Source organism: Equus caballus, chromosome 10, assembly GCF_041296265.1.
Source record: "Equus caballus isolate H_3958 breed thoroughbred chromosome 10, TB-T2T, whole genome shotgun sequence".
Lineage (NCBI taxonomy): Eukaryota > Metazoa > Chordata > Mammalia > Perissodactyla > Equidae > Equus > Equus caballus.
The window spans coordinates 46,327,286-46,339,905 of record NC_091693.1 but is presented as its reverse complement, the minus strand read 5'-3'; the positions used below and the strand labels follow the sequence as shown (position 1 = coordinate 46,339,905).

The 12,620-nt window shown below is 39.4% G+C and overlaps 1 protein-coding gene across 12 annotated transcripts in view; it reads left to right on the top strand.

Annotated features, from left to right (window-relative positions):
• The first annotated feature begins 1,951 nt into the window (after nucleotides 1-1,951).
• Nucleotides 1,952-12,620, top strand: part of SNX14 (sorting nexin 14) — a 70,362-nt gene continuing 59,693 nt past the window's right edge. For 3 of the 12 annotated variants that reach the window (XM_070223528.1, XM_070223524.1, XM_070223523.1), the window contains exon 1: nucleotides 2,079-2,701. In XM_070223528.1, coding sequence (XP_070079629.1) covers nucleotides 2,502-2,701 — 200 coding nt within the window. In that variant the 5' untranslated portion in view covers nucleotides 2,079-2,501. Of the gene's footprint in view, nucleotides 2,702-12,620 lie in introns of all 12 variants that reach the window. The other 9 variants (XM_070223522.1, XM_023650760.2, XM_070223520.1 and 6 more) reach the window with 5 other exon arrangements.

Genomic DNA, 12,620 nt, shown 5'->3' with positions numbered 1-12,620 from the left:
AAATAAAGCTAACTGGTTTGGCTGGTTTCTGTACATAAATTCATAAAATAAGAAAACTTTTTGTATTAAGCATTGTACAAAGACATTTAATAGGCACTTTCCACCAAGTTTAATCCTCTCTCAAACTTAGGAAGAAGGTATCTCTGTTTTAGAGTTGAGGATGCAGGGGTTGAGCTAGATCAAGTTCACTCTGCTCAATGGAATAGTGCGAGTAGAAGGTGGAGCTGGTTTCAGAACCGGGATTGATTGTGGCTATCCCATATCCCTGCTAGGAAGTTCAAAACTTTTAATGAAAGGCTGGAAAAAATCAAGCTGTGTGTGTCAGTGTTCAGGTGGACACTAGACCATATGGTGAAAGAGAAAACATTTAGCGAAATAAAAAAGATGAGATGTGTATCAACAAGAAAATGTCTTTTTCTTGCTTAAGGTGTGGATTTTAAAGAATACTCTTGTGGCAGAAATTATTTTTACTTTTTTTCCTTTTCTGAGCCTAAGAGCAATATGAAAATTTAAATTGCCTATTGTCTAATTAGCTTATTTTAATTGCTAATTGTTGTAAAGATGTCTAATGTGAACAGAACTGGGAACATTTTGTCTTTAAAATGTACTGGCTCGCAGTGAAAAGTTGAACAGTAATTTCAGAATAAGCCTAAAAGGAAGGAAAAGTTTTAAACAGAAAAAAAGATTGGCAATATAACTTCCCAGAAAAGTTTAAGTAACTTACCCAAATATAAAGTACTCAAGTCCACAGTGGGCCCTTGATACATGTAGAGTAATTCAACGTACACGTTTTATTTATACTTCAGGGTATAAACCCTAAATAAACCCTATTAAACAAGGGTTATAGATAACCCAAAGATGCTAAAAAAAAAAGTCTGCAAAACTGAAAATTTTAAATGTGTACCTCAAAACATTTAAAAAAGCACTAATCTTTCCCGTGATGTTACACAGTAGTCTTAAATGGTTTAATCAGAAATGGTACAGCATGAATATATTTGTGATGTTAGTTTAAACAGTATCAGTGAAACGGATACTTTTATATACCACTGTAGAACTGGTAAACCATTCTAGGAGGAAATTTGACAGTATATATTACGTTTTTACCCTTTGAGCCAGCGATTGTATTAGATGTTGGTCCTAAAGAAATTAGAAAAGTATATCGATTTATTATCAAGGATGGTAACAATCATTATAACATCAATGAAATAAAATAGTATTAATAAAGGATGGTACATTACGAAGGAAAATAATGCATCATTAAAGATGATCCATGGAATTGAGAAGAATAACGTGGGAAAATATTCATGAAACTACGTACACCATGGTTTAAAAATTTTGAATATTTAGTCAGACGTCTCTGAACGTGTCTCCGCACTTCGGAGGGTAAGATCCTAGGGAAGAGAAATAACAGGCAGCATGAGAGCGCCGGCTCTGGGGTTAGAACGGCTTCAAATGCCGGTTTCGCTACCCGTACGATTCTGAGCATGTTCCTCTCCGCCTCAGTAATTTAGGTGTAAAATGGGAGACACCACAGTACGCATCCACATCATGAGGTGAATGTGTGAAGGTTAAATGAAAGTGCTTAGCGCGCCGCCTAAATACATTTTACTTATTACAATAATGTCTTCCTGCATATCTCAGCGTAGCAGAGAATACGGAAATTAAAATTCAGAAATGTGATGACTTAGTAAAGCGAGAGCCCCACGAGACTTTACAACAGACATTTAATCTAACCTGCCAACCCACCTTGTCCAAAAACTTGGATTCTGATTAGGCCCGCAGGGCTCTTGTGAACTGAGCTCCACCTAGGCCGTGAGCGCGCAAAAGATGCTCTCTTGCAGGGCTGGCGGAGCGGTGGGTTTGACTCTTCCGTATTCCAGAGTGGTTATACTCACCGGTCTTCCCTCCCCTCGCCCGCAAAATAAGGCGTCCCCCCTCCTCCCCGTTGACCGTCCTGCAAAGCTGGGACCTGTCCCGACTAGGAGCTGAACCTACGCCGAGGAGGCGTGGAGTACGGCGAGGGGGCGCGACCACGCTCGATTCCCCCGCGGGCTCGCGTCCCAAAGACTACACTCCCCAGCGGGCCCCGCGAGGTCGGCGTGTCGCGCAAGCAGGGTGGGGCGGCTGCAGGGCACTACAGCTTCTCCTGTGCTCGGGCACAACCTTCTCTCTCCCTTCTGCAATACAGGTGGTCACTCGGTTTGCAGCTTCCCCCCGATTTCCGAAAAATGTCCGTTGCCAGTAGAATTTAGCCCCCGCTGAGAGGCCGGCGCAAGGATCTAGCCGGCAGAACGACACAGTTGGACGCCAGCGGCCTCGCGCGGGGTGATGACCTAGAGCACGTCGTGCGGCCGTTCTCCTGGCCGGCGGGGGGCGGTGGCCACGCACGCGCGGCGGGGCCTTGGGCGGGGCCTTAGGCGACTTCACCCGCCGGACAGTCGGCCGATCGGCGGCTGTGCTGAGCAGCCGCCGGGCCGGCGAGGCGGAGGCGCGGGAGGTCGATGGGGGTCGCCTCGACCTCGGCCTCAGTCTGTAGCGCAGCTTCAGCCACGGCGGCGGAGATGGTGCCCTCGGTGCGGACGATTCGGGAGAAGCTGAAGCAGTGGCTGCGGCTGGACGTGGGACGCGAGATCTGCCGTCAGTACCCGCTGTTCTGTTTCCTGCTGCTCTGCCTCAGCGCCGCCTCCCTGCTCCTCAACAGGTAACGCCGCGGCGCGGGGCGGCCGGGCGGCCGGCCGCTTCCCCGCGGAGCTGCGGACACGGGCAGTCTTGTCCCTGTGTGCAGGCCGCCGGGGCTGCGCCTTTGAGGAGCTTGGGGCCAGCGGCGAGGCCTCCGGGAAGGGCGGCCTGAGGGCCGGGCCGAGCGCCGCGCCCGGAAGTGCGGGCGAGGGCAGGGTCCAAGTGCCCCCGTTCCTAAGCTAAGGCCTCGTCTCCTAAGCCTCTGGACCCGATTCTTAGCTTCTTTTCACCCACTTCTTAAGACTGGTCCTCCATCATCGATGTTGTTCACGAGAGTGAAATCGTACGTCCGGCCTGATTTGAAACTGTACAGGGGAGGTCCGGCCAGCTGACGCAGGAGGGGTCACGGGCCTGTCGCAGCCGCGGTTTTAGGTGGGCTCTCCTCGCTCTCTGCACACGCCCACCCCCCTTACAGCCGAAGCTTTCCTCGCTCTCAACACACACACAGACACACACACACACACAGACACCCACACCCACAGACACCCACATCCCTTACAGCTGAAGCTTTCCTCGTAGTGTTGTTGGTTGAAACGGACAGTGGTAAGGATTTGTTGAAACGAAGTCAGAAGCAAAATAGTACCTGTCTCAGCGTCTCTAGAATATTCCTAAAGGGAAAAACCGAAAATTAAAATGGGTAAATTCACTTGACGTTTTGAAATCGGAAGGTTCTGCCCCTGGAATAGGCTTGTAGATTTCCTTCATTTTGCTGTTTCTAGGAATGGTAATTCTAGAAATGGGAAGTAGAGGAGAACAACTTCAAGATTATTTCCAGATTTGCTTTTGGTAGAAAGATGTCTGAGACGCTTGTCAGCGACAGCATGTGCATGATGTTTTCTCTTGATGTTTTGAACATGCAGCCATCCTTACTCTTTATCTTGAGGTAGTTGACCCCCAAGGATAGGAAGGGGGAAGCATTCGCAAGAAATTGCCTAACTTAATTTTGCTCTAAGGTGACCATTTCCTGTGACTGTGTTGAAGTTGCGTTTCTTCCCTAGCCACTTTGCTTGCCTGTTATTTGATTCTGGGTTTATATAATAGTAGGTTTAAATAGCGAGTGATATTTTACTGGAAAACGTGCTTTGATTGTGATAGTAAGATATTCGATTGTAGGAGTGTGGAAGAACGGAATCCTCAACAGAGTGGAAACTAATTACTAAGTACTTACTTGCTTTCTGTCATCTGGATCGTATTCCAAGCTAGACTAATAGGTTTAGTATGAAAGACATGTAAACTTTATACGATTATTAAGTTTTGTCCAGAAATTTTTAGTCATCTCCTTTGGGAGCCAGGTCAGTTTAGGTCTCCAAGGTAGGACAACCATGTAGGAGCAGGTTGAACTACATTTCTGAGGTCTCCTACTTAATCATAGCATCTAGTGCTCTGTGTTGTTAAGAAGGCATAGGATACCATCTGATCTGTACCCTGTATCTCTGTGTCATGCAAAGAAAGAAGGAAATAACACATAAATGTTTTCTCTGATTGGTTGGGTTTATGAGTGAAGTTGTTTTTGTATACATTTTTTGGCATTTTCCATTTGTTAGTGTTGTAATCAGCGAAAGTGATTTTAAACATCAGAACTGTCTTGACTAAAAGCGTGGTTAGGTACCCTTTCTCCAGGAAAAAGCTTTTGCAAGGTGCAGAACAGTATATATAGTGTGCTTTTCAGTGTATTGCGTGATTTTTAAAAAATTTTGCACATATATTCACCTGCCCATACAAATGTATGCATGCTTATGTATGCTTAGACTGTCTCTGGAAGATTGTTATACAAGAAAAAGTGGTCCTTTCTGGGAGGGGGCAGTACTAGGTACATCTATTCAGAAATTAAAAAAAAATTATATATATAAAATATAGAAAACATTTGGGGCATAACGACGGAATTAGAAGAGAAGATATGCTCAGTATATGCTTTCAATAAATGATTTCTACACAGGCAATTCACCAGTTAATTTTTAGAAGTAACTTTAAAAGAAATTTTCAGTTTAAAGTCTCCTCTGGTTATTATGAAGATTTGAAACTTTCCCTGAGTATGGTTAAACTTAGAATAATACCCTTTTTGGAAATTAATTTTTGTCTTATAGTCTTGGAACTTCAACTCCTAAAGATCTTTCAAGGTGTTACTTAGCATATAAATTTTTCTTTCAGTATGAGTTAAGGTTATGAATTTTATCTGTGGAAAGATAAATGGATATGACCTTTGGACCAATGTAGGTGATTTGTGGAAGAGTAGAGTAACATGCTTTATATATTTCAAATTATTTATGATTTCACCTTTACAGTATTGTTAGGCTAAACTAGGAGCATAGATATACAGATTTATTTGCCAATCATAGTGCTGAGTATTTGAGTGCTACAGTAAAGAATTAAAAAAAAATTATTTTATTGAGGTCATAATAATTTATAACGTCAGATTTCAGCTGTACGTTACTATTTGTCAGTCACCATATATATGTGCTCCTTAACCCCTTATGCCCACCCTCAACCTCCCTTCCCCTCTGGTAACCACCAATCTGTTCTCTTTGTTCATGTGTTTGTTAATCTACCACGTATGCAGTGTCTTTTGTTCTCTATCTGGCTTATTTTGCTTAACGTAATACCCTCAAGGTCCATCCATGTTGTTGCAAATGGGACGATTTTGTCTTTTTTTATGGCTGAGTAATAATCCATTGTGTATATATATATATACAAGACAAATTCTTTATCCATTTGCTTCCACTTCTTGGCTGTTGTGAATAATGCTGCAAGGAACACAGGGGTGCCTAAGTCTCTTTGAATTCTTGATTGCAAGTTTTTTGGATAAATGCCCAGTAGACGGATAGCTGAGTCGTATGGGATTTCTATTTTTAATTTTTTGAAAAATGTCCATGTTGTTTTCCATACCGGCTGCACCAGTTTGCATTCCCACCAGCAGTGTATGAGGCTTCCTTTTTCTCCACAACCTCTCGAATATTTGTTATTTTTTGTCTTGGTAGTTATAGCCATTCAACAGGTTTAAGGTGATATCTCATTGTAGTTTTGATTTGCATTTCCCTAATGTTTAGTGATGTTGAACATCATTTCGTGTGCCTGTTGGCCATCTGTATTTTTTCTTTGGAGAAATGTCTGTTTATATTCTCTGGCCATTTTTTGATCAGGTCATTTTGTTGTTGAGTTGTGTGAGTTCATTATATGTTTGGAGATTAACCCCTTGTTGGATATGTGATTTGCAAATATTTTCTCCCAGTTGGTGGGTTGTCTTTTTGTTTGTTCCTGACTTCCTTTGCCTTGCAGAAGCTCTTTAGTCTGATGAAGTCCCATGTGTTTATTTTTGCTTTTGTTTCTCTTGCCTGAGTAGACACAGTATTCGAAAAGATGTTTCTAAGGCTAATATCAAAGAGTGTACTGCCTATATTTTCTTCTAGGAGTTTTATGGTTTCATCTCTTACCTCAAATCTTTAATCCATTTTAACTTAATTTCTGTGTATGGTGAAAGATAATGGTATATTTTCATTCTTTTGCTTGTGGCTGTGCAGTTTTCCCAAGACCATTTATTGAAGAGACTTTCCTTTCTCCATTGTATGTTGTTGGCTCCTTTGTTGAAGATTAGCTGTCTGTAGATATGTGGTTATATTTCTGGACTTTCACTTCTGTTCCATTGTTCTCTGTGTCTATTTTTGTACCAGTACCATGCTGTTTCGATTACTATAGCTTTGTAGTATATTTTGAAGTCAGGGATTGTGATGCCTCCAGCTTTGTTCTTTTTTCTCAGGATTTCTTTAGCTATTTGTGGTCTTTTGTTGCCCCATATGAATTTTGGGATTCTTTGTTCTATTTCCATGAAGAATATCACTGGGATTCTGATTGGGATTGCATTGAATTTGTAGATTGCTTTAGGTAGTATGGACATTTTAACTATGTTTATTCTTCCAATCCATGTGCATGGAATATCTTTCCATTTATGTCATCATTGATTCCTTTCAATAATGTCTCATTTTCGTTGTATAGCTCTTTCACCTCCTTGGTTAAATTTATTACTAGATATTTTATTCTTTCTGTTGTAATTGTAAATGGGATTGTATTGTTTTTTTTTTTTAAAGATTTTATTTTTCCTTTTTCTCCCCAAAGCCCCCCCAGTACATAGTTGTGTATTTTTAGTTGTGGGTCCTTCTGGCTTTGGCATGTGGGGATGCCAGCTCAGCATGGCTTGATGAGCAGTGCCATGTCTGCGCCCAGGTTCCAAACTAGTGAAACCCTGGGTTGCCGAAGTGGAGTGTGCGAACTTAACCACTCAGCCACGGGGCCGGCCCTGGGATTGTATTCTTGACTTCTCTTTCTGCTAGTTTGTTATTAGTGTATAGAGATGCATCTTATTTTTGTAAGTTGATTTTGTATCCTGCAACTTTGCTGTGGTTGTTGATTAATAGTTTTCTGATGGATTCTTTAGGGTTTTCTATATATAGACTCTTGTTGTCTGCAAGTAGCAAGAGTTTCCTTCCTTTCTGGCCAGTTTGGATACCTTTTAATGTTTTTCTTACCTGATTGCTCTGGCCCAAACCTCCAGTACTATGCTGAATAGGAGTAGTGAGAGTGGGCACCCTTGTCTTCTTCCTGTTCTCAAAGGGATAGCTTTCAGTTTTCCCTGTTCAGAATGATGTTGGCTCTGGGGTTGTCGTATATGGCCTTTGTTATGTTAAGGTTCTTTCCTTCTATACCCATTTTATTGAGAGTTTTTATCATAAATGGCTGTGCATCTTGTCAAATGCTTTCCGTGTATTGAGATGTGGTTTTTATTCCTCATTTTGTTAATGTGGTATATCACATGGATTGATTTGCGGATGTTGAACCTACTCTGTGTCCCTGGAATATATCCCAGTCAATCGTGATATATAATCCTTTTAATGTATTGCTGTATTCAGTTTGCCAATATCTTGTTGAGGATTTTTGCATCTATGTTCATCAGCGATATTGGCCTGTAATTTTCCTTCTTTTTGTTATCCTTTTCTGGCTTTGGGATCAGGGGGATGTTGGCCTCATAGAGTGAGTTAGGAAGTGCTCTCTCTTCTTCAGCTTTTTGGAATAGTTTCAGAAGGATAGGTATTAAGTCTTCTTTGAATGTTGGTAGAATTCTCCTGAGAAGCCATCTGGTCTTGAACTTTTATTTTTTGGAACATTTTTAATTACTGTTTCAATCTCTTTATTTGTAATTGGTCTATTCAGATTCCCTATTTCTTCTTGATTCAATTTTGAGAGGTTATGTGAGTCTAAGAATTTATCTCTTTCTTCTAGATTATCCAATTTGTTGGCATATAGTTTTTTTATAGTATTCTCTTATAATCCTTTGTATTTCTGTGGTATCTGTTGTAATTTCTCCTCTTTTGTTTCTAATTTTATTTATTTGAGCCTTCTCTCTTTTTTCTTAGTGAGTCTGGCTAAGGGTTTGTCAATTTTATCTTTCTAAAGAACTACCTCTTTGTTTCGTTCATCCTTTCTACTGTTTTTTTGGTTTCTATTTCATTTATTTCTGCTCTAATTCTTATTATTTCCCGCCTTCTGCTGACTTTGGGCTTGCTTTGTTCTTATTTTTCTAGTTCTCTTAGGTGTAGTTTAAGATTAGTTAGTTGAGATTTTTCTTGTTAAAGTGTGTCAGTATTGCTTTGAATTTCCCTCTTAGGAACACTTTTGCTGCAACCCATATGAGTTGGTATGGTGTATTTTCTTTTGTCTCCAGATATTTTTTGATTTCTCTTTTAATTTCTTCATTGATCCATTGGTTGTTTGGTAGGATGTTGTTTAGTCTCCAAATATTTGTCATTTTCCCAGCTTTTTTCATAGTTGATTTCTAGTTTTAGCGTTATGGTTGGAAAAGATGCTTGATATAGTTTCAATCTTAAACTTACTGAGGCTTGTCTTTTTTCCCAACATATGGTCTGTCTTTGAAACTGTTCCACGTGTACTTGACATGAATGTGTATTCTGCTGATTTGGGATGGAGTGTTCTTTATATATCTATTAAATCTATCTGGGATATTTTTCCATTTAATGCCACTATTTCGTTGTTGACTTTCTGTCTGAATAATCTATCCATTGATGTACGTGGGGTGTTGAGGTCCCCTACTATAATTGTGTTGCTGTTAATTTGTCCTTTTAGGTCTGTAAATAATTTTCTTTATGTACTTTGGTGCTCCTGTGTTAGGTACATATATATTTATAAATGTTATGTCTTCTTGGTGCAGTGTCCCTTTTATCATTATATACTACTACTCTTTGTCTCTCATTGCCTTTTTTATCTTGAAGTGTACTTTGTCAGTATGGCAGAACCTGCTTTCTTTTGTTTGCTATTTGCTTGGAGTATCCTCTTCCATCCCTTTTCTCAGCCTCAGTTTGTCTTTAGAACTGAGATGTGTTTCCTGGAGGCAGATTGTTGGCTCTTGTTTTTTAATCCCTCTAACCACTCAGTGTCTTTTGATTGGATAATTCAATCCATTTACATTTAGAGTGATTACTGATATGTGAGGGCTTAAAACTGCTACTTCATCACTTGTTTTCCAGTTGTTCTGTGTTTTCCTTGTTTCTGATCCTGTGTATTTCTGACTGCAAGTTCAGTTTGGTGTTTCTCTATGATGTTTTTCTCAGTTTTCTGTTTATTTATCATTTGTGTCTGTTCTGATTTTTTGTTTAATGGTTACTGTGAGGTTTGTATAAAATATCTCATTGATGACATAGTCCATCTTCTGATAGCCTTTTATTTCTTTAGTCTAAGCAAGTTCCATCCCTTTCCTCTTCCCTAAGTTATTGTTGTCACAACGTATTGCATTTTGTGTTGTGAGTTTGTGATTAAAGTGAAGTGATTATAGTAGCTTATGATGCTTTCCTTCTCTTTATGTGTAATGTTATAATTGTTTGCTAACCTGTTCTGATAGAGAGCTGCAGTTTTCTGATTTTGTCTATTTATCTCCTTGCTCAAGGCTTTGTAAACCCTTTCTTTTTCTTTTCAGGTATGAGGGCCTTCTTGATCATTTCTTGTAGCAGGGGAGTCTCATGGCCATGAACTCCCTCAGCTTTTGTTTATCTGGGAAAATTTTTATTTCTCCAGGGTATCTGAGTGATCATTTCACTGGATAGAGTATTCTTGGCTGAAAGTTTTTGTCTTTTTGAATTTTGAATATATCATTCCACTGTCTCCTAGCCTGTAAAGTTTTTGCTGAGAAATCCACTGAAAGCCTGATAGGGGTTCCTTTGTAGGTTATTTTCTTTTGCCTTCCTTCCCTTAATATTTTTTCTCTGTCATTGACTTTTGCCAGTTTTGCTAATATATGCCTTGGAGAAAGTCTTTTTACATTGATATAGTTAGGAGTTCTATTAGCTTCATTTACATGTAATTCCAGCTCCTTCCCCAGGTTTGGGAAGTTCTCAGCTATTATTTCTTTGAAGAAGTTGTCTGCTCCTTTCTCCCTCTCTTCTTTCTCTGGAATACCTATAATCCTTATGTTGCATTTCCTAATCAAGTCAGATATTTCTTGGAGAATTTCTTCATTTCTTTTTAGTCTTAGTTCTCTCTCCTTCACCATCTACAACATGTCTCTATTTCTCTTCTCTCAATTACTGATTCTACCCTCCATAATATCAGACCTATTTTTTAAGGACTCCATATTTTCTTTGTCTTATTCATTGTGTTTTTCATCTCCAGTATTTCTCATTGGTTTTTTAGAGTTTCACTTTCTTTTGTGAAGAATCCCTCTGTTCATTAATTTTATTCCTGAGATCATTAACCTGTCTGAGATGTCTGTTGTGTTGTGTGAATGTCCTTTCTTGGTTTATGAATGTCCTTCTCATTGTATCTTAGCAGGGAGAGACTGTGGGAAGGGCTCATTCCACCATGATGCTGACGTCACTCCACAATAAGGACTATTTTAAGTTGATCCTAATAATAATAATGGTAGTAGTAGTAATAGCTAACACTTTGTGAGTGCTTTGTTTGGCCTAGGTATTGTGTTAAGAATTTCTGTTTATTATTGACATACTTTAGTGTTGTGGTTGAAGGTTTTGAACCTGAAGCTTGACTGCAAGAGTTTGATTCTGACTCCTCTAAACCGGTTATGTGATTTTGGATAAGTGATCTAAGTTTTTTTTCTTTTTTGATAAGGAAGATTGGCCCTGAGCTAATGTCTGTTGCTGGTCTTCTCTTCCTCTTTTTGCTTGAGGAAGATTGTCAGTGAGCTAACATCTGTGCCAGTCTTCCTCTAGTTTATATGTGGGACACCACCACAGCATGGCTTGATGAGTGGTGTGTAGGTCTGTGCCCAGGATCTGAACTTGCGAACCCTGGGCTGCCATAGTAGAGTGCACAAACTTAAGCACTACCACTAGGTTGGCTCCTAATTTTTATCTGTTACAGTTCTCTCCATCACCTGTAAAATAGAGCTAATACTAGTACATACTTTGTATGGTTATTCTCTTTCTTTTTTTTTTAAAGATTTCATTTTGCCTTTTTCTCCCCACATCCTCCTGGTACATAGTTGTATATTTTAGTTGTGGGTCCTTCTAGTTGTGGCATGTGGGGCGCCAGCTCAACGTGGTCTGACAAGCGGTGCCATCTCCCCGCCCAAGATCTGAACTGGTGAAACCATGGGCTGCCGCAGTGGAGCGCACGAACTTAACCACTCGGCCATGGGGCCGGCCCCTGTATGATTATTTTCATACTTAAGTGGCTTAATATGTGGAGAGTATTTAGAATGGTGCTCATCACACAATGTGCTCTTATTAAATGTTACCAGTTGTTTTGTCTCATTTATCCTTACAACACTAAGATAGTTAACCGTTATTAGCCTGTTGTGGTGTTTTTTGAGAAATAACTTATTGAAAAGTGCATAACACATCATTGTATATTTCTGAATTTTTGAATATGGCTTCCCATGTAACCACCACCTACATCAAGATATAAAACATTTCTAGCACCCCAAGAAGCCTTCTTGTCAATAACCTTCTCAGTCACCATATATCACTTTTGCTTGTTTTTGAATTTCATGTATGGAAATGGAGTCATGTGATCCTCTTGTATCTGGTTTCTTTTAACTCTGCTTTTGAGATTTATCCATATTGTTGCATATATCAGTAGTTCATTCTGTTTTGTTAATGTGTAGTATTCCATTGGGAATATACCACACTGTCCATTCATTCTACTATAGAAGAGCATTTGAGCTGTTTTTAGTTTTTGGCTGTTATGCATAATACTGCTGTGAATGTCCTTATATATATTTCTTTTGATAGACATATGTACTTACTTCTTTTGGTATATGCCCATGAATGGAAATGCTCAGTCATAACATATGCATTTGTTTAGCTTGAGAAGATACTGCCAGACAGTTTTCCTAAGTGGTTATACCAATTTATACTCCTGCCAAAAATCTTTGACAGTTCTGTCTGATCTTGTCTGTTGGTTTAATTTTGCCATTTTAGTGAATGGATACCAGTAGCTCATTGTAGTTTTAATTTACAATTCCTTGATGGTTATTAACTCCGTTTTACAAATCAGCAAACTGAATCTAAGAGTTGTTAAATAACTTGCTCTCAGGCTCATAGATAGTAAGTAGCAGAATGGGATTCTAATGCAGGTTGTTCTGATTCAGAAGGCCAAGCTTTGAACAATGACATTAAAAAGACTTTATTCAGAATAATACTGATTACTGATAACTTTCTGAATAACATTGATTCACATAAATTGTAAACAAATCAAAATATATGAATATTTGAAAATATGCTGCTAAGACCAACGTGTAAGAGCATACTGCTTATGTTTTCTTCTAGAAGTTTCATGGTTTCAGGTCTTACATTCAAGTCTTTAAAACCATTTTGAGTTAATTTTTGTGTAAGGTGTAAGATAATGACCTTTCATTATTTTGC